At 41.7% G+C, this 22,848-nt stretch overlaps 1 protein-coding gene across 4 annotated transcripts; it reads right to left on the minus strand.

Annotated features, from left to right (window-relative positions):
* Nucleotides 1-1,268: 1,268 nt before the first annotated feature.
* rab6a (RAB6A, member RAS oncogene family) lies at nt 1,269-22,848 on the minus strand. Of its 4 annotated transcripts, none has more exons than XM_061247796.1 (8): nt 22,177-22,848; nt 13,729-13,787; nt 12,618-12,671; nt 9,524-9,629; nt 7,457-7,568; nt 5,441-5,534; nt 3,944-4,010; nt 1,269-3,339 (listed from the first exon to the last, which is right to left on the minus strand). In XM_061247796.1, exons 1-8 carry the CDS (start codon nt 22,244-22,246, stop codon nt 3,275-3,277), a joined length of 627 nt encoding a protein of 208 aa, XP_061103780.1. In that variant the 5' UTR covers nt 22,247-22,848; the 3' UTR covers nt 1,269-3,274. The 4 variants fall into 4 exon arrangements, with proteins under 4 accessions (XP_061103780.1, XP_061103779.1, XP_061103781.1 ...); XM_061247795.1 differs by lacking the exon at nt 5,441-5,534 and adding an exon at nt 6,279-6,372; XM_061247797.1 differs by lacking the exon at nt 9,524-9,629 and adding an exon at nt 9,757-9,862.

Consider the following 22,848-nt stretch of genomic DNA (forward strand, 5'->3'; position numbering starts at 1 on the left):
ACAGTATATTCTGTCTGTTCACGTCAGGTGAATTAAGCACAGTACATGCTCTTTCATCTTAGTGACACAACGCAGTTGTCACATAAGTAGCCAATCTTGTCTTTATGGGTCACTTCAAATTGAAAACGTTTTTGGGTATGGAATGTTCAAAATGATATTTCTGTACTTAGTAGAGGAATAAAGTGTCTTTTGATACTTTAGCTGCAGTCCTATGTTAACCTTGAGAAACAGCAAGTTTTCACGACAACTTTTCCCCACTATACATTGACACATAAAACTTGCTCAAAATGAAGCACATCTTCCCCGCCAATCCTTTGGATATATTTGGTTTTTAATTTTTTAAATGTCAAAAAAATGACAATGATGATCTTATTTGTTGAAAAAGTGTACACTCTGTAATTAACTCTGTACTGAAATACGATATGAAGATGTACTTATGTGCAAAGTGTTCATTTCCCACATTATTTCAGGAACGATTAAGGTAATTTTACCTTTAATTCTACCTTAATTCTCCCAAAATACCATCAGCACTAAATTTTGGTCTACACATGAGTTTTCGTTTGGATTCGCCAAAAGTAATGCTAATAAAAAAAACTAAGTAGCTAAAAAACAGATGCTAAGAAAAGGTAATGTTAAGAATAGCATTCCTTCATAAAAATGTTGAGCATATAGGGGGAAGATGAGACGCACTGTTCAATCACCGTGCAACTCATGGACCCAAAATAGCAGGATTGCAGGAATTCCTAACAGATGGCGCACGAAACTAACAGCCTGTGGGTGGAACTTCAAGTTCTGAATCGAAACTAAGAACTTCAGACACGACGACAGAGTGAGTCCCCTGCAGCCGATGCACAAGGCGCGGACTCCCATCTTCCTTGTTCAATCGCGAAACTGTTTCGAACGGGGATGGGCGAGGCGGGCCGTATGGGTCTCTGGATTTCAGACCAATTTCTGCTCATAATGATTTAATTAGCACAATCATGATCTGCCATTTATAGCCACATTCTGTGATATAAACAACCGCTGATAAGTGTTCTTGTCTTGTAGCATTTTATGGTTGTCTAATTTACAAGTGAATCAGTCATGGTTCATATGACTAATTAACAGATTGAGCCAGGGTAACTGGTGGCAGAAGAATCCTGCATCTATACCGGCCCTCCAGGACTGGATTTGGCGATCCCCGATTCAGTAGCAGTGTACTCTAGCCTACGTCAACAGAAGAACATCAGAAATGCCAGGAAACTGGTTACCCTGGCAACCACTCAAAATAGGATTTTAATTTATTTTTATTTAACAAAAAAAAAGCCATTTTCCATAGTTACTAAATACAGATCTTTATAGTAGCTGACAAGACACACAGTTGTGCCACAATGGAGTTTAGCAGTGCAGAGCCTGTGTGCTTTACAGCACATATAGCAGTGACATTTTACTTTTCATTTAAAATTAAAATAAAATAACCTAAAGGTACAGTAATTAAAACAACTAGACTTTTCATGGAAAACACCGTAATAAATCAATTATTGATACATCTGTCACTGGGAGAGGGGCAATGATAAACGGATTTTTTAGCCTTTCTCTGTGCGCAAAGATATGCTAATAGAATCGGTGCAAAACGCTCATTATTAGGAAACATACACTCAGTGAGCACTTTATTACGCAGACACATACACCAGCTTGTTAATGCAAATATTTAAATCAGCCACATCCACATCATCCGGCAGCAACTAAAAGCATGAAAACATGCAGACATGGTCGAGAGGTACAGCTGTTTTTCACACCAAATGTCATAATGGGGAAGGAATGTGATCCAAGCGACTTTGATGGTGGGATGATTGTGGGCACCAGACAGCGTGGATTGAGCATCTCAGAAACTGCTGATCTCCTGGGATTTTCATGCACAGCAGCCTCTAGAGTGTGCAGAGAATGGTGCGAAAGGCAAAAATACCTTGTTAATGAGAGAAGTCAGTAGAGAAGGGCCAGACCGGTGGTATGCAGAAGAGCATCTCAACACACAACCCGTCAAACCTCTAAGTGGATAGGCTACAGCAGAAAAATACCAATAAGTTAAACAAATAAGTCTAATAAATACCTAATAAAGTTCTCACTGAGTGTTTATTCACGGTTTTAGAAGAACAATAAAAAAAAAAGATCCTGTAGAAATAAATAACAGAAAATGCTTGATCAAATGAATATGTTAAATATTTCTTGATAACAAAAGACCTTGCTACTGCTAGTATGACAATGTTAAATCAAATTTTACAAAGCTAACAAAAAAACAGTGGAAGCCCTATAGTAATTAATGCATTAAAAAAAGTAGGCTATGTCTGCATATATTTTATGTAGGTCTAGTTACTTATTTAATTACACTTTCCTAGATTTACAATTTTCTCATGTTAACTAGAGTACTAATACCCATATATTGTATCTACTCATGTGCATTTCTTTAAAAAAGACTAAATAGTTTACATAAGATACAATCGAACATGGCAGCCAAGGCAAGGGATTCTTTGACTACACCCTGAAGGGGAAAAGGTGGTGGTCTGATTAATGTATTTATATATAAACACAGCCTTTTAAATTATTCCCACACTGCATAAACACATTTCTACAATTTTTTGAGTGGAGGTTGACAGGTGCTGCTACTACAGGTTTTAATTTGATTATTGATCTCATACATATTGGGATAGAAGAAATCCAAAAACAAAACTGGAATCCTCTGCTTAAGTTAGTTCACCATCACCACAAATCACTGCCTGATACCAGCACACCTTCATTGACCCCCTCAACCAATGATGTTTGTTCAAATCTAACAATATCAATAATAAAAATAAAAAAAATTATCATATCGATAAGTTTTCCAATGCAACTTTGGGATAGCTTGTTCGATTAATTGCTTATTTAGAGCAATTTTACAAATGGTTAACAAAACAAGGAATTACAGTGCGTTTAGAAAACAATCTTTCCAGTTTGAAATCTGCTGAATCAGTGTAACCAATCTAAAAGGCTGACGTTTCTCAAAAAACAATAAGAAAAACAAACAAACAAACAAAACAAAACAAACAAACAAATTTCACATCCACATTGTGCTTGTAAATCTTTTTAAGGTCTTCTTAGTGAATGGATGACTCGAAGACAACGGACACGTGTAATGCTAGTGTTCTTCTTTTCCCCGGCAGCTGACGGGGCGGAAGAGAAGCAGAGGCGCTGGATGAAAGAGAGAGAGAGCGGGAGTGGGGGGGGAGGGGGAGCGAAAGATGGAGCGATGGCTCCGGCATTAACAGGAGCAGCCTCCCTCGCTGACTGGCTGTTCCGGAGGCTTCTCCAGCTTTATGTCGATCACTGCGGGGCGCTGGGTTAAGGGCCAACAAGAGACAAAAAACGGAAAGGCACGTAAAATGAGTCCTGAACACGGAAAGGCGAGCTAGAAGAACCGAAAATCAGAAGTGCACTTCCACAAATGAGTACAAAGACGTTGCACCTTACGCTACTTGGGGCATTAACAGGGCGTTGCAACTTACGCAGTATAAATAAAGGTTCATAAATAAATAAATAAAACACAATTGGATCGGCAGGGTTCGACAACCAAACAAATAATTCATCGTTATCATTATTAATGGTATTTTTTCTAATCATTCTTATCCAGAGCGACATACAGTTGATTAGACTAAGCAGGAGACAATCCCCCCTGGAGCAATGCAGGGTTAAGAGCCTTGCTCAAGGGCCCAACGGAACTTATAGTGGCTACACCGAGGATCGAACCACCGACCTCGTGGGTCCCAGTCATGCACCTTAACCACTACACTACGGGGCCACCCCATACAGCACCCAAGGTTTTCCGTGGCATGGTTTTGTCCAAGCAAAGACTGGCCCAGCCTTGTATTCAGCCACCCTCCGCCGCAGGCAGAGAAGGGTCAGAGGCAGAGCTGATGCTGTTAAAGGATACTGTCTTCCCTGGTCTTGTCCTGTGTGCTCTCCATCCCAGGCAGAGCAGCTGCGACACGTCGGAACAGCTGCGGGGGAGGGGGGGGGGGGGGGGGCGGTCAGACCTGTCCATCAACACAGCCACTCCTACTCTTAATCGGGATGGGCTGGGGGGGGGGGGGGACATTCAGCTCTACGAGCATTTCAGGCCGACGAGCCTCCCTTCTGTGACACCACCACAGCACCAAGCACCGAGCCCACAGAAACGCAGTGTTAATCACACCGATGGCCGCACACAGGGCAGGGGCAAAACGTGCAGGGGTGCACATCTCCGGTCCTGCTGTGCTGCCTTTTGTTCCAAACAAGTACCTGAGATTTACGTGTCTATAAAACATGTTGGTTCACTCCTGCACTTCGGCACAGTGAAATGTTTGGGATACACTTGCAGTCTGCGGCTGTGGCTGGTGTCGGATGAAGATATGACTAGGCTAATCTAATAAGGAGAAGTTGACACAGAATACTGAAACTGATCGGCCCTCGCTGTGCAGCCCTGGTCTAATGAATTCAGCGCAACACTGATCATTTAAAAATAAGTAATATTTCAAAGATTCCACAAATATTAAGTTATTAGAAGGGACGGGTATTTAAAAAGCAGTTCATGGTACATCAAACTGCACTTGGTACAGCACGCGCACACACACACACACACACACACACACACACACACACACACACACACACACACACACACACACACACACACACACACACACACAAAACAATAGGTCCTGCAATTTCACAAAGACAAACCAATATCATAAACGTAGTTATCAGAAAACAATGTTAGATGCAATTTAACTGTAAAGCATTGAGATCTAAGCAACATTACTTATTATTCTTACTTAAATATTCCAATTTCATAAATGTGTGCAAGCTGTTAAAAATAGATTCATAAGTATGTGGAAATATTGGTAATTGCAAATAAGGAAGATATGCTTTGCAGCTACATTGAATCTTAGTCTAAAAATGCAAAAGCATGCAAATTATAATCATTAGAAAGAAAACACTGCAATAAAATCAATTAAAAGTAAGACCAAGAGTTGTATTAAATCAAAACTTTGACCCACACTTCTTTTTTTCCCTTTCTTTTTTTAAATCATGAAGCAAACCTGTGAAATGGCAGTTTCAGCATCAGTTAGAAACGAGAATCTCCAACCTTTAAGAAACCTTTAGCCCTTTGATGCATAGATGCAGAGATATAGAAAATAAATCAGTCGGATCACTTTTGACCCATGTTGTGTTGTGCATTAAAGGGTTCACGTAGGATTAATTGAAGGTGGGCCAAAGTTCTGCTACAAAAGCGACCCCTCGTGAACACACTGGCCATTCACAGACGCACACACGCGCGCGCGCGCGTGCCCGAGAAGCCATCAGACAAGCCGACGCGGGTGTGAGGGGCGACAGAGCGAAAGCCCGCCTCCTGCCGTCCACACGGACCTGCAGCAGCCATGCGCTCTACCTGTTTCACATTGTAGCCTGTCTTTGCGCTCGTTTCGATAAACAGAACACTCAGCTCTTTCGCTCTCTGCTCTCCTTCCTCAGTGGTAATCTGCCTGTGATGGGAGGCAGGACAGACCACACGCAGACACACGCACACGCACGTACGCACACCCACACACACACGCGCACACACACGCACACACACCCACACACACCCACACGTACAACGACGACACGCAGCAAAAACACGGAAAGAAAGCAAAAAGAAAAAGAACCGGTAAACATAAAACACTGAAAATACACGCGCACCATGTCATCTGCCCGCTGCTGCCTCTGCCATTATCTAAAGCACAATTGCAGAGCTGAGAGAATTTATTCTCTGCACAAATTAGCAGAAATTAAGATTCTTGGGAGTTCTCAAGAGTTAAAGAGCATTACTGCGGGATTTATTATATCGAACATGCCAAATGATTTTAGAAAAATGTAGTTAATGATGGCTAGCAGAGACCAACGCGAGCGCATTTGAGTTCAGGAGCAAATGGGTATATTTTAATGTATTTTGAGCTGCTCATTTGCCTATTGCGGCTGTCAGGCACTGCACCTATGATATAAAGTCTGTCATTTAACAGAAAATTTAGATGGTCCCTATCCAGATATTCCAATGAATGTAAACTACCACAGCACAAAGGTAGTGAAATGCGAGCGATCGCACGCGGTGCCTCCGGGACGAGGGAATCGTGGGCGGTACGGCAGCACTCTCTCCTTCGCTGGACTGACTCTAAAAAGTTGCCCTTTAGAAGAGAGCGGCAGCAGCAGGGAACAGAATCCGGGGGCGTGCTCTGTCAACGCACACTCACCTGTTTCACATTGTATCCTGCTTTAGCACTAGTCTCAATAAACATTACATTCAGCTCTTTGGCTTTCCTCTCTCCCTCCTCGATTGATACTTGCCTGTAGCACAGAAGAGCGTTAAGGGGGGGCGACACACATGGCATCTGCCGTAGGCACATGCCTATGCATTTAACAGATACACACTACTTCTGCGAATGGGGAAAAGCACTTTGTTGATTAGTAATATTCTACTCCAACGGTATCCTACAACAAAATCTAGTTCGTATATAGTATACATCAGGTATTTGTGTGTGTGAAAAGGTCAGTGGTGTAATAAAACAATGCATGCTTGAAGAACAATTCATTTTCCTGGAAAATATTTCCCTAAAGTAAGACCACAGTGGAACAGTGCAGTCCCTGTCTCTAACAGGGCATATCAATGTGTGTACTAAACATGATACTAAGTTTTAGGATTACCCACACTGACCATAACCTTTTCATATTCCTTTTCTGAAGCAAGTAAATCAGCCTGTTAACTGGTCTGCACAAAACCTCAAAAATAATTTTATTTCCAAAACTGATTAACAAAATTCTAGTTGATGTTTTACTTGTACTACTGCTACCACCAACTACCATTGTTATTCATTCTTATTATTATTATCATTATTATTATTATTATTATTATTATTATTATCCACAGAATATGAATAATTCCTGTTATTGCTGTAAAAAGAAAAAAACATTAAGGAAACATCCTTTAGCACTATTATTTCCTGGACTTTTTCCATTTCATTTCAGTTTCATTTCATTCTAAAATTAAAGTAACATTTGCAAAAAAAAAAAAAATGTTTTACTGAATTGACAACTGTTTAGTGGGCGGACTGAATCAGGCTCTTAATGAGAACAATTTGAAAGGCAGACACACTGCTGTCAAATAAAGGCTTTGACAGAGAAGTGGGTGTTACAGACATGTCAATGCTGCTGCACTTCACAGCAAAGTCACAGGCTTGGAGAGCACCAGCAGACTCTCTGGCCAGCATTATGCTGTACCAAGCCAGGAGAATACTTTGTTAAAATGCAAATAAGGACAATAAATACACTCAGGAGGAATAAAGCATAGGCTGTGCTGGACACAAGGCAAAGGTCTGACAGGCACAAATTGCCTACTTCACTACATGGCTTGACATTTTTTGGCTTGACCCACCTTTTGTCCGCAAGATCAGTCTTGTTTCCCACCAGCATGATGATGACATCACTTCCTCTCTCTGTTCTGACATCATCAATCCACTTTGTGGTTTGCTGGAAAGAGTTTACATCTGATAACAAAATAAAATGGGGGGGGGGGGAGAGAAATGAGCAGCAGAGTAAAGGACAGGTCATCCTGATAAAAACACACGGCTGTGACAATGAAGGACTGCAGGTCCATACAGTGACTTAATTTACCGAAACACCTCCGGACCCCAACGATGATGCAGTCAATGATGTCAACGAGACATAAAATAAAAATAAACATAAAACAATACGCAGAGCTGCTGTTGCACTGGAGGAAATTGTGAAAAAGGTGGAGAGCAGATAACATGGGAGACTGCAGTGGGAGAACAGGCTCTGGCCTGTAGACTGTAGAGCCATAGTGACAGATTGCCAGGAGCTGGAAAGGAACTAGGAAAGGAGCACTTTCCCACAAATGGCTGCTCCGAAGCAGCACAGGACGGTCAGACGTTATAAAAGACCACCTGGAAATTAACAAGAGAAGGAATGATTTAACCCTCGTGATATAAACCTACGATCCCAACATGTTACATTTAAAATATGAGGCAACCGTCCTGCATGGGTAATTTTTAAATGGAGTCCAAACTGGAGCCTGAAACAAATTGCTCTTCATTGCTCTTTTCGCTTCAGAAAGAAAATTAAGAATGACTGTAAGAACATCTTTCTTATTACAAAGGCAAATAATTTCAAATAATAATTTCAATAACTTAACAATTTTATCGTATACATTACGGTACAATTTATACCATTTCCCTTTTGGCATTCTGACCGAGTTTAACTTTAGCTAGCTTGCTCACAGAACCAACGGTCTGAGTCGATGTCGCGAGTGTATCGGTTGTTAGAGAATGCGTGCGGCACCAAAATCTGTACGGAGAATCGGTCTGGTAGGTATGTCTACTGGTCGTATGGGAAGAGGTGCTGTAGTGGCATTGGGTTTTGTTACCCAAACTGAGTCACACACGTTGGGGAAAGGTTACACTTCTAAACCCACCAGTCCACAGCAATGTGGATGTTGAGGAATGTGCCCATTTGAAGTGAATCCATAGTTTTATTTCAAACGCAGATGCACTGAAGCCTCATGATTGTATTCTCTTCAGACTCCATATTAAGATAACCCAGTAAATAACTGCTCCATTTACAAGGCTTCTGGGAAGTATCACTGTGGAGAATGGCCCATAAACTGCAAACATGCACATCGAGAAAAAGCTCCTTCCCTGAAGAAGCCGTGAATATCACACTGTACAGTGCTTACCTGGCACAGTCTCAAAGAACAAACGTTCTCTCTATAAGTTAATTGGACTTTCTCATCATTTTAAAATGCCTTTTTTTTTGGCACTTCCCACACACCCTTGTTGATTTAGTTTTCATAAACAAACAAGGTTCTGAAGCATCTTAAACTCTTAATCTAAATGACACTTTTGTATCAGAGTTTCGGCATTACTCTGTGACAAAGCAAAATTTACAACATACAAATCAGGATTTCCTCATTGACTAGAATACATACGATAGAATGCAAATACTATATAGAATAGTATTTGTACAGTGCATACAAAATAATGCGTGTATAAAAATTTATATGAAGAATTCCTTTGTGGTAGAATGAGACAAAATAATGCGTATGTATAAAAATTTAAAAGAAGAAATCCTGTGTGATAGAATGAGACGTGCACAAAAATACATAAAAGAATACAAAATGAAATTTGTTCCTTTTGGATCCAGGAAATTCAGAAAAATCGAGAGGGTTAACAAGCCATTTGCCAGAAAATGTTTGCTGAAATAAAGAAAGAAACGTGCAATGCCTGCATTTCAGCCCCCCTGAAAATCAAACCACGTGAGTGCGGGTGGCAAAATAAGCAACAGATACAAAAAAAAACACAATAAAAACAAAACGGCTACAAAAAACCAAGAGAAAGAAAAGTAGAATTCAAAGCCAGGGGCAAGAAGACAGATGTATTTTTTCTCAGCAGGAATGGACGCTAACATCAATGGGAGCCCCACTCACTTGTGATGTCAAAGACTACCACTGCCACAGTGGAGTCACGTATGTAGCTAGGAATCAGACTCCTGAAGCGCTCCTGTCCTGCTGTGTCCCACAGTTGCAGTCGCACCTGGCCCATCAGGTAACACCAGAGGAACAGAGCAGGAAGAGGGGGGGGAGGGGGGGGGGGAGGGTGGGAGAGGAAGAGGCAGTGGTGAGACCCCAGGGCAGAGAGCGAGGAAGAGGAAGATACCTACTTGTGATGTCGTAAACTACGACGGCGGCCGCGGAGTCGCGGATGTAGCTGGGGATGAGGCTGCGGAAGCGTTCCTGGCCCGCTGTGTCCCACAGCTGCAGCCTGATCTGTGCGGGATGGGGGGGTGGACAGACAAAACAAAACAAAACAAAACAAAAAAAAAAAACAAAAAAAAAAAGGAGAAGGAAAAAAAAAAGAAAGGAAAAAAAAGGAAGTGAACACAGAAACAAAACAATACAATGAAAAGTCAAAACAGCATAAGGAAATGCTGAAATGAAAACTGATAATGGGGGGAAAAAATTAACAGAAACGTGAAAACGCATGCAAAGTGAATTTTCGCGTGCGTGCGTGCGTGTCAGAGAGAGAGAGAGAGAGAGAGAGAGAGAGAGAGACAGAGAGAGAGAGCGAGAGAGAGAGAGAGAGAGAGACAGAGAGAGCGCGAGAGAGAGAGAGAGAGAGAGAGAGAACAAAAGGAACAGGTAGACAAAATAAGAAGAAAGGATGACCAACAGTCTGTAGGGGGGAGAGCTTTTGTCTCAGGACAAGAAAAGTTAGAAGAAGTTAGTGACAATGAGACATGAGCAGCTGCCCCAAAACAGAGTCCCCCAAAACAGAGTCCCCCACACCCCCATCACTCAGAAGTGAGCCCCAGAGAGCCAGCGCACACAGAGATCAATGTTTTTACAATGAAAGAGAAAGATGGTGGAACAGAGCCTTTGAACTTTGATTTCGTACACAGAAAACCACACACAATCCCTTCAGGGAATGCCACAATAACACAATTGGTTTCAGTTTTCCTCCTTTTTTTTTTTTTTGTTGAGACAAAATCATTTTGATGCCACTTAACACAGGGGAATCAAAGCATTTTATTCTCATCTACAGATGCGAAAATTGAACCTACACACTGCATTACGTTCAATTATTCTTTAATGAAAAATATATATATTTTTAAAAACCAACTAATAAAATACTTTTGTTTAAAAAAATAAGATTAAAAAATATATATATTTTAAGTTTACAAAGTGCTACAGAAAAAGTAGCAAGAAGAAATTTAAGAAATGTACAAACAAACTATGAACAGCTAAAATTCAGTTCATCTGCATTAGCACTTTGGTGATGTGGTACTGGGGAATGTTGTAAACCAGGTCTGCCACCACGGCTCACATTAATTAGTGAACAAACTTACATTCTCCAACATTAGCTACTCTGGATAAGAGTGTCGGCTAAATTAATCAAATTTACATATAGCTTAAAAAAAACTTTTTCCACCATCATGGGAATGCTGCTTCCTGATCATTCTGTCACCCCTGTCCATTTACACGGACCCCATCCGGACCCCATCCGGACCCCATCCGGACCCCATCTCCCCCACTCTGAGGCTGTGGATGGCTGCAGCCCTGCTCCGCCCCTGGTTCATGCCCAAGCTTCCACACATCCTGGTGCTACAGGTTCATCCCTCCAGCCTGCTGAACTGCATACTTTACATCTCTTCTCTCAATGTGGACTTTCGAGTTTACCGGCTAGTTTAATACCTCAACTGCTACCATCTCAACCTACAGGCCAGCGGACAATCCCCCTATAGCAGAGTCCCTCCAATGGAGAGCTGTTTACCTCAGGCACTATTTGGGGGCTTAGGGCTGGCATTTCCTCTCTCCCCCCCCCCCCATTCTGTTAGTCTATAAAGGGATCTATTTGGGTCTTCTGTAAAAATCCTAACACAAATAAAATTTCATTCAATACAACACATGCACCGTATTCAGGTGTCATGACATCCCCACACATTTACAAACACACACACACACACAACAGAAGTAAATCATTAATGTTTACTGTGGCTCTGGGAGACACATTTTCAGCATGGTCATGTCATATTAAAGGCAGTTGACAATCAGAAATTGAGAAGGCGTGTATTCCAGCACAGCACTAGGAAGGTGAGTACAGAGGAAAGCACAGACTGAGTTATTTTTAAAAGGAGAAGCACATTCATTACAGCTCATTTGACAGCAAAACCCAGTACAGGGACTGTCAATCAAATGGCCTGAATTTGTGAAACTTAATTTCCTGAAAGCAATACACATTTGTGCTAGTAATAGTTTTCTTTCTGGGTAAAAAAAACCACACAAAAAACCCCCCAAAAAACATTATTTCCATTTATCATGTATATTTGTGATTGGCCCAGACAGTTTTTGTGCACTATGAAGGATATTTCAGATATTGCCAGATGTTTCTTATGAATGCAATGTCTGGGATGGGGGCCTTCAGGGTGCAAAATATTCACCCAAACCAAAACAGAAATACCTGTACTACCACAAAGCCACAGAAAGTAAACTATCACTTTAAAGTGAAGACTTACAATGGATTGGAAAGTGTTACATAATAATAGAAAATGAGTTGAAAGATACTGGTGTTGATCACAAATTGATTGGTTAAATCCCAACTACTGAAGCCTGAGCCTAAAGGTTGCTGACATAAGTAATTTGGCCATGAGTGTTCATAGAGCACAGTGTTAAACTGGTCAATGTAAGGCTAACAGTAAAAGTGATTGTATAATTTAATTCTCTTAATTTTGTTTGTGGTTTCCAAGTTAATCTAGAAAATAAAAATTTGAAAGATTTTGAAGCTTATACCCCATCCTGCTCCCTGCACACTACCTTTCCAGAACAATCATATACAGTGCAGTCTGTAAGCATTTTAGTTTAATGTAATTTAATTTCAAATCCAATCCAATGAACTGCAGTACATCGCCAGAAGAACAGAAATTGTACCACTGTCCAAATACTTATGGACTGCACTGTACATTAAGAGGATGTAATGCATATGAACAAAGAAAACCAGACAGACAAGGGGGGGGGGGGCACTTACTGTTCTGTCTTCAAGATACATTGTTTTTGACAAGAAGTCTATTCCTATTGTAGCCTGAGGAGAAAGACAAATGGAGAGATGGGGGGAGGAAGTCAGAAAATAGAAATAAAACAGAAAATAAAAAACATCACACCACTCTCATCGTACAGGACATCAGCACAATTAGATGGAGTAGAGAAACATCTCTGAGTGAAGACACTAAACAAAAAATAACTTTGTTAATTTTCAAGCCTACTTTAAAGGACAATTTCTACATGTATAAAAATATCCTTTAATAAAATCTGAGAATGTGCACTTTAACCACATGTTAATTGTGATTCCAAATCTAAAACTGTGGTAAAACAAGACATAATGGGTCTTTGTTCCAAACATTATGGAGGGCACTGTAAATTGCTTTAGAGGTTTCATTTTTAGTCCTGAAGCAAGGACAATAGTTTTTAAAGTAAGAAGCAAGGAGGCTGGGATACAAACTGGAATTAATCTTTTTTAAATGACTTTAGATGTTTTAAGTTAGTTGAGAGCAACAATGAGTGCTACACTTAGTGCAAACCCAACGGAACAGAAGAAAACATAAGGCATGCTCAACCCCAGAGGACTTTCTCGGTCTCCACCGCCTGACAACTAGGGCATAACCGGCTCTCTCTTAAGACCATGTTAAGGCTAAAAAGAGTACATTACAAAGAAACAATGTTCTCCAGAGGAGAGGGGTCCTCTGGCCGAGCTCAGTTATTCATTCTCCTGACATAAATGCATGGGCCCCCAGGAACAGGCCATTGGACGGGCCATACCTCACACTGTTCTACAGCCAAAGTTTGCAAACACTCTTTACAACAGTAATGTTGTTTTTCTGCATCCAAGGCTTAACGCAGAAACACAAGAGAATCTGGAGCAGGTCCATAACCGCAGATTGGTTTCTCTCCTTGTAGGACAGAAGGTTCCAGGCCTCACTGCCTGATACATGATCTCCAAACCATGTGTAAGGATCATATATCAGGACAAATGAGTGAAGCAATAGTCAGGAGGTGTGGGAAAACACCACAAACCGGAAAGGAATGTACACGCACAATCACTTTAAACCCAGCAAAAACACTTACGAGAAAGCCTTACGAACCTGATAGGTGTTGTCGAAGCTGTCATACATGAACCTGGTGATCAACGATGTCTTCCCAACTGGAAATGAAGAGAAATGGTTTATCAAATATTTACAGTAGGCCTACTGTCATTCAAGCCCATGTTTTAAGTTCAACCAATAATAACATAACGCTGATGAAAAACTATACCTCCACCAATAAATCTGTTATGTGGATAAGGTTTACCTTTGACCTCAATGAAACTTTAAAGCCCTGTTATTGAAGATGAGAGGCACGTGGGCACCCAGAAGAGATCGATCCACTGCAGCACTGCAGCACTTAACTTTATTTAGCAGATTCACCTCGCCTAAATTGCCCAGACAGTCATAGAACATTATAACAATGGCAACTAGGCTTTGATCAAGGAACACCCTTGTGAGGAGATTGACCCAGCTGTCCTAAACAAGAGAACAACAATGCTGGAAACACAGAACCAAGAGGAAGTCTCAAGTCCCGTAATCACGTCGGGATAATTTTGTCTGCACCAGAGCTCATAGCTCAGAAGAGTTTGAGGATACGACAAACAACGACAAAAAACGCAGTATTGATGAACATGCTGGCTGGAGTGGCAGGGTTTCATCATCAACTGATGAACAAACCCTGCCACTCTAGCCAGCATCAAAACCAGACAATGTCAAGAAGAAACTGCCCTCCTCATATTGCAGTCAATGCATGTTTAATGATTTCCCATTTGCAGGAAGAGAAACAGTGCAGATGTGCTCATGTGATAGCCACTGAGAAGCCTGCGAGTGCAGAAACACACAGCGTACACAAGGAACTGGACGGAGGCCCATGAATGAATGCACTGCATTTCCCAACTCCAGGCTCATGAGATTCCTATATTAACGGATAAATTGCCAAGCAGCATGCTCCTATAGAAGTCTGTTGACCAGTATGATTAATCTAGTTCTGGGAAAGTCAGAACATCAGCATATTGCAATACCATGACTACCAAGGCGTACAGACAATAATTAATATGTGTGAAATAATATATGTATAAAAAACAATTGAATCTCAATCAAATACATTCTGGAGGCGACGTTCCGATGTAAAGTTCTGTTGTAATATTTCACAAAAACCTGAAGTGGAGAATAAATTAAAAAAATGGCCAGACAGATTAAAACATTTTTCATACCAAGCGGTTGGGCGAGTCAAGCACATTTTCCCCTCCTACTGCTGTAGGCAGGGCTTGGCGGAGTAAGCGAAGCGAAATGACACAACTCCAGGTCTCAAAGTGTCCGTGTGAGCCACGCACCCAGCTGCCGAAAGAATGCTGGGAATGTCATCTGCAAGCCTCCTCCCACAGAAGCAGGGAACACAAGACAAACCCACCCCAGCGGAGCATGCCAAAGCACAGAGGCCCCACCTCACAGAGGGAAAGGAGAATGGTGTGTCCAAGCGGCGCACGTTCCACCCCCTCAAACACACCAACACACACACAGAGTGCTCCCTGTCCACCTCATTGCTGGGCTTCGCTGGCAGCCTGGCGCTGCCTTCTCTCACACACAGGAGAGCCACCGAAGATCCTCTTACACGGACCGGTTCACAACCTGCTTCTGTCCCAGGCTGCAACATGTTTATATATTAATTATGTATTAATAATTACCAAGAAAATGAAACGTTTGACCATCTCTGACTCTGCGGGGTTCACGGTTAAACCAGACAGCATGAAACAGGAGAAAAAGGGTTAAACGGTTTGTCAAATTCAATGATGGGAGTGTTCCCCAAAAATGTAAAAAGTAGACTAGCTGGCCAGGGGGGTTCAGATGATGCCTTTTTTTCTGATGCAATTTGCAAGCTTCTGGTGTATTTTTATATGGTAAATTAATCCCTAATAAATGCATTTATTCTGAAGCGTTAAGAGACCGGCAGAGGCGTAGATACCAGCAACGATTTGTTAATTAGGGCACGGGCTTCTTCCTCCTCTATCTCTGCATTGCATGGAGGCTGGACGACTGATCCCCCTCTACAAAACCAAAAACCATTCCAACAGTACAGCTGTCCACTGAAAGCCTGCGAGGGAAATTGCGAAATCAACGTTTTGTTGCAAATGGTAGGCTATATTCTTATTGATATGAATGTGGATTAAGATCACATTACCCGAAGTCAGTTCAAGACTGTTCAAGAAAGTGTCAGAGTAGCCAATTGTAAAGCCATTAGGCTATGAAATGGATCACGATATAGGATAGTAGGCCTTGTAGCATACAGTAGCCGGCCAGCTACACGTGAGTAGTTGGCGCATCACTTTTTTTATGGCCCCAACGATGCCAAGACTTAATGTGAGCAAGAGACAGGGCGATTCCCTCAGCTGGGTTATGTGAGGACCCCTGTGTGTGCACACAGCTATGAGCAGAGGCTTGTATCACCTCGGAACAACTAACATTAACTAACCAAAAAAAAAAGATATACTTCCTGATAAATCCAAATGCAGTAAACGCGCTCAAAATGCATTTCGCATACAGGACATCCTAATTATGTAACTGGTTACCACATTTTACTGGTGGTCAGCAAGCACTCAAGCAAGCCAATTTGATTTACCGCCTGCACGTTACATCTCCCTTAACCGACGGATGTGACACCAGCGTTGTATTTGATCACATGACCGTTTTTATCAAGACTCATGACCGTTGAAATGCATTTTGATTCCTGGGCCTTTTCGAGCCCCAAAATAAAACTCTTAACTGCGATAAGAGTTGGAGGGTGCGTATTTGCACTCAGCCCACTCTCCTCAGACTGGCCCATTATCAACTAAAGTGTCTGCTGACAGCAACTTCACCCGTGTCTCACACCACTATTCGTATCTACATTGCTAATGTAGTACCAGGTCCCTCCCCTCCACAAGATGCCAATACGCTCTAGCTTTGTTTTTCCATCACTGTGGTTAATATCGCTACACGCTACGCGTATGTAGCTGCTACAAAAAAAAGAACAACACGCAAACTAAGTTTGCTACAGATTTTGCATTGTGAGAATGTCATTATGTTGCAGTGCTGGATCCATCACATTCACCCACTGAGGTAGTACAGTGCAGGGCTAATCTTGGGCGGCCTGTAGCGTAGTGGTTTGGGTACATGACTGGGACCCGCAAGATTGGTGGTTCAATCCCGGGTGTAGCCACAATAATCTTATTACCACACAGCCGTTGGGGAGGAGTGTCTCCTGCTTAGTCTAATCAACTGTATGTCGCTCTGGATAACACTGTCTGCCATTAATGTAATGTAATGTCATTTCCGCTCAGAGCAGCAGAATGGGTCTTATTAAGCAGGCCTGAGACATGACATGGCCGCAGGTCGGGTCCAGTGCTAAAGCAGACCTAACCGCTCCTACAGCCCCGTTCTATTCTGCAGCCCCTGTGGCTGTAGAGGCAGGTTGCTCAGGTCTTCCTGTCAGTGAGGATGTGGGCCAGAGTCACACAAGCAGAGATAACAGCAGCACCAAAATAGCACCCTGAGTCCTGCCAGACCAGCAGGCACTTGCATATCACTCAACCAATAAAAAGCCTGCTCAGTGTTAAAGTTTAAATTAGGCAGCATTCTTTTAAAACGGAAATAAAAGCAAGATTAAGATACAAAGGCGATGACATAAATGCCGGTCAGGAAATGGTGCTATAGGTCAGTCTTCAGAAGATTTATACTATGGCTGCTGAGGAATATGAATATGGTTTAGAATGGGTTTGCTAAAGAATTGGTTAACTCATTCATCACATTCATCACACCCTCCTTTTGACACACAGGTGCATTAAAACTGTATTCATAAGGCATCTCAGCACGAGAGCTGGTCTAGGATTGGGCGTCCCTTGTTCATATCCTAACCCTATCGCCAGTTATGAGCCAAAGGCCAAACTGAATACGGTCTCACTGAATATTTGGGCGAGAAAACAGAAAATAGAGCGACCGTCTGTTAGTTTGGTCAGCGCCTCCTTCGCCTAGTATGGGAGGTCGGGGAAATTCTAATCACCTGCCCACGGCAGTTCTTCAAGAATAAACAAGGGTAGAGTTGCACATGATTATTATGTACTGCATACCTCAAATTCACAATTTCTGCGCAGAGATTGCTTTAGCCAGCCAATACGAGAGATTTAATCAGATATTAACCTAATGTAACAGATCAAGGCATGTTTTGTGATGGAACTTGCCTTTAAGGCAGGTCCCCCTGAACATGATTACTGATATTCACACAATCACACAATAAAGAATCTGGCATAGATCTCTGGCCTTTGCTATTCCAAATCTTGCAGGGGGAAGAAAGAAAGGAAATAAATAAATAAAATAAAAATAATAATTTTAAAATAATAAAACCTGCATTCTGCTATCCTGTCAGGTTCCAAAAACAACAACGCCGTTTGAAAAAGGCCAACTTATGTACAGGATACTGTCCATCCTTATTTTAGATCAGTGTGATAAGATAACGTGACAGTGAGAGGAGGATTAAAAAAAAAAAGTGCCTGACCAGGAACCACACCCATTGGCCTGTATTTCAGTATCTTTATGAATGATCAAACTGTACAGGCCAGCATACTTCAACTAAACCGTAACCGATTAAGCACAGAGACGGAATCAGCCCACACTTTGCCCCAAATCCAACTTTTGCCATTCAAATTTAACAAGTGACATCTTTAACAGCAATTTCATAATTGCATATTTAATCTCAGCAGCCTGCTGCCGAACAGATTGAAATCAATCATCTTTTTATGTGCACTGCTATGCTTAAAAAGGCATTTATTCCCGGAACACCTGTTCTGAATTTCAGAACATCATTGGTCTGTCTGCACCATAGGGGTTTGATTATGACTTGAATTGTAATACCACAAGACTGCAGAAATTTATCAATAAAGCATATTATGGTTGCTGGGCGACCAGGCTGCTGTCTCCATCGATTCCACTTTTCCAAACTCATCTAATTTTGCTAAATTAATACTTACAATTAATCAGGTTGGATTGTAAATGCTTATACAATTCAACATTGTATCAGCATTTCGTATAAACATTTCACATCGTATAGCTAATCCTCGTGGAAAAAGACTCTGCAATGAATGGGATACTGAGGTGAGGAAACAGAAATGGCCGCTTAAATGGTCTTTCAAAACGGTTAAGTTAAAACAGGAAGATTGCATCAGTGCACCCATGCATCCCATTTTGCAATTTCAAAGATGAGGGCAAACGGCTAACAGTGGGAAGGTACACATTTGGATGGATTTTTGACCATTCCTCCATGCAGAACATTTCAGAATCATTGATAACCTTGGGATACCCCCCTCTTCAGTTCAGACCACATGTTTTTCATGGCATTTACGTCTGGGGACTGAGATGGTCATTGCAGAACGTGGTTTTTGTTTTTAACTTAACCATTTCGGTGTGCATTTTGATGTATGCTTGGAGTCATTGAACTGCAGGACAATCTACATATGACCAAGACTCAGCTTCCTAGCAGAGGCAACCAGATTCTCAGCCGAAATGTCCTGGTACTTTGTTGAATTCATTGTGCCAGTAATCTTAAATGGTGCCCCTGGGCCACTGGCAGCAAAACATCTCCAAAACATCAAAGACCCACTGCCATATTTGACAGTAGGTATGAGGTGCTTCTCATTGTGTGCATTCCAGTTTCACACCAGTTGTTGGTGTGTATGGCCAAAATGCCTACAGGCCGCCCCTTACGATCCATGGGGATAATATGCACTTCCATCCTCTTCCTGGCAAGTTTGCAACCATATGTTTTACATATTTTTACACTTTTTGTTACAGTACAAAGTGGTATGTACCGTCACTTAACATCTTTGTCTTCTGAATTGACAGTTCTTTGGCTTTTCCCTTGCTGGTGGTTGACAAATGGATTTTGCATGCTTGTTACCTCATTTATACACTTTTATACTCTAGTGAAACTCTAGTTCCTTTAGACTGAGGGAGGCAAACAAAGAGCTGACCCACACCTGCAGTGTACGTTCACACACACACACACACACACACACACACACATTATAATACATTTAGCAGACGGTTTTATCCAAAGCAACAAAACAGTGGATATCACAAACAAATAAATGTCAGATAAGGCACAAATCATACAAGATTGATTGTAAGGCCATGAACATAAGTCCAGTACACAAGGCAGATAGGCAACATCTAACTACCATACCAAGACATCTACAACTTCAGGAACTACAGTACAGAGACAAATACGAATTCCCACAAAGTCCTTGATTAAACCTTGATTAAATACGAGGGGTTAAAGATAGACAGGTGAAAAAACAAGTGACAATAGATCAGGGGACTCCTGCAAGTAAGCAGTTGTTATGGGGATGGGGAGGTTGCTCCACCACTGGGGAGCTAGGGCCAAGAAGCTCTGCAGTTAGGACAAGTGAGAGCCGTTCACACGGCGGGCAGGATGAGCCGGTCGGCCTGTGGCAGCAGAGCGGAGTGGTCAAGCTGGCGTGTGGGCTGGGAGGGGCCTGCCTACCCCCCTCCCCCCATCTTTCCATTGATGCATTACATTACATGTCATTTGGCTGACGCTCTTATCCAAAGCGACTTACAACTGATTAGACTAAGCAGGAGACAATCCTCCCCTGGAGCAATGCAGGGTTAAGGGCCTTGCTCAAGGGCCCAACGGCTGTACGGATCTTATTGTGGCTACACCGAGGCCACAATAAGGTGCAACAATTTATACAACTAATCAATGACAAAAATAAATTCACATTTTGACATGGGTGATGAAGTGATGGTTTATAAATTCATAGTGGTGATCACTTTGGGAAAATGTCTAGAACTGCACAGCTGTTGCAGATAAATGTGCCCCCGTCTCTGAACACAATTATGTTTGATGCTCAGGGGGGAGGGTAGGCATCTGACTGAAGAATTTATTCCAACATCACAGCATGACATTTTCAAACAGGTGTTGAGCGGTGTGGTCTAGGGCTAGGTATTTTTGCAGACACATCATGCAAACTTAAACCTTAAACTTCAGGCAAACGGGTTCCGACAAGTAGCGAGAAAGACTACAGAGCAAAAGGCAAAATATTTCCAGTTTCAATAGTGACCACATGAACGTGAATCACGCATACGAGGACCGGGTTTTATGTTTGCTTTCTTCAGGGGCACATTGGCTGAAAATGTGCCCCTGTAGCCTGTGACTTTCACATTCACCCCCAGTAAACCATTCCATGTAAAGGCCAAGACTAACAGAAAAGTGCAATAATGAATGTCAACAAGCAATATTTTATCAAGTCAGAAGAGGAATGGCTCAAGACAATACAGTGAAGTTCTGTCCTACACTATTCAATTTAAAAAGCTCATTGTTTAGTTTTGATTATAAATTATATTGGTGTGCAGATTTATGGCAACCATGAATTATACAGTTCATGCTTGTCTGTGCATGAATATTGTTAAGTACAGAGTGTGGGTAGAACAGAAACCCATGGCCAAAACACATCAGCAACAACAAGAAGGAACAGGACAGAGTCGAGGAATTTGGTATTAGACTGACAGACCTAACAATCCTAAATACATGGAGATGGTGACCTGAGGGACATACAAATATTCACAACACACATTGATCAGCATAGGGTAGTCAGGGATTACAACCGCACGAATTAGAACACTCGTGGCAGCACCGGTTGGACCATTTCGCCCGATTGCCTATGACACTAGTCTAACGTTAGATATAATTTAGCATTATAACTAAGTTAGCTGCTTGGCTCATACCGATGACAGTAACTAGCTAATTAACTAGTTAACTAGAATCATGCTTACAAATTCGCACAAATATTTGTTAGCCATCTGAACTATCTAGATGTGAGTTTTAGTTACTAAAGGCAGTAGCAGTATCTAGTAGGCAAGGAAATGATACTTTGACTATTTAAATGACAGGTCACACTTGGTAGAGGATGCATTTCTGTAAACTGGCCACCTACAAGCTCGCCCAACTACAAACTGCCTAGCTAAAAAAATTCTAGTTGGCTGGCTACCTAGCTACGTTAGCTAAAGTCAGGTGGTTAGCTATCTGAGTAAAAGCCCAACATTTGCTCATTTGTTAGACTATGGAGTGCGTAGCTAGCCATATCTCTCACCATAGCTAGCTAGCGCTAGATAATCATATAGCTAATGTTAAATTTCTTCGCATCAAGGCAATGCATCACTTACGTTAGTTTTCAGTCGTACAATTAGGGTTAGCAGTCGGATGGAAAACAACAGATGCTTTTTGACAGGTTAGCTGGGTAGTCTGGGGTATGGTAGCATAGCCATGCAGTAGCATTTAGGTTCATTATACTGCGACAAAATTGAACCACGGCACTGGTCTTAGCTCTAGCTACGTCGGTGAATACCGATTAAAGGGACTCGCCCCAAAACAATACTACTAGCAAGCAAGCTAACCTTAGCTAACAGAAATCTAAACATAGGTAGCTAAAACATGGTTGAGTGTATCTGTTTACTTACCACTCTGTTCGCCCAAAAACACCAATTTAAATTTCCTCAGCGGGTTTCCAAAGTCTCCTGCCGTGGACATGACTCCAGTAATTGAAGACCCAGGAACTGGGATGAAAGCTAACGTCACTTTATCTGAAGTTGGGATGAAAGTAGCTAGCGAGCTAGCCCCCTACCAAAAACAGACTTCTGCAATATTAGGTTAGCTTGCTAGCTAACTATCTAGTTCTTAGGTTGTAACTGATCAATTCGAAAGCCACTTAGAAAACCAAATCCCGTTGTTTGACTAAAAACCTCTTCGATAATATCACTTTGAGTGCCTAGATTTATCTATAGCAAGCTATCACCCTGAAACACTTCACTGACTGTGCTATTTCTGAAAAGAGCTGGTTACAATCTAGCTTGCTCATTCGTGCTAACATGACTGATGTGTTGCACTGACCAATCCAAACCGAGAACTGCAGTTCAGTCTGCCATACGGAGTGTGGAAGCACAGATTATGTTTTTGCAATTTCTGAATTCCCGACCTCTTCCAGATTTGTCAAGGTGGCTATAAAGAATAGGATCGCCCCTCCTTATAAATAAATAAATGTATAAAGCAATTTATGTTGCAAACATGAAAATCCTTAAACAAGCCAGCATTCAGTCTGAAATATTATATCAGGCCTACAGAAACTCGCGCTC

Source organism: Conger conger, chromosome 7 (genome assembly GCF_963514075.1).
Source record: "Conger conger chromosome 7, fConCon1.1, whole genome shotgun sequence".
Taxonomy (NCBI): Eukaryota; Metazoa; Chordata; class Actinopteri; order Anguilliformes; family Congridae; genus Conger; species Conger conger.

Excerpts from the sequence above, each read along its gene's own strand:
- rab6a (XM_061247796.1), bottom strand. The coding sequence starts at position 22,246 with ATGTCCACGGCAGGAGACTTTGGAAACCCGCTGAGGAAATTTAAATTG. Across the intron at positions 9,630-12,617 it reads TGTATCTTGAAGACAGAACA|GTGCGACTGCAACTGTGGGA; the intron begins GTAAGTGCCCCC and ends CTGATGGGCCAG. Across the intron at positions 3,340-3,943 it reads GGACAAGACCAGGGAAGACA|TGATCGACATAAAGCTGGAG; the intron begins GTATCCTTTAAC and ends AGCGCCCCGCAG.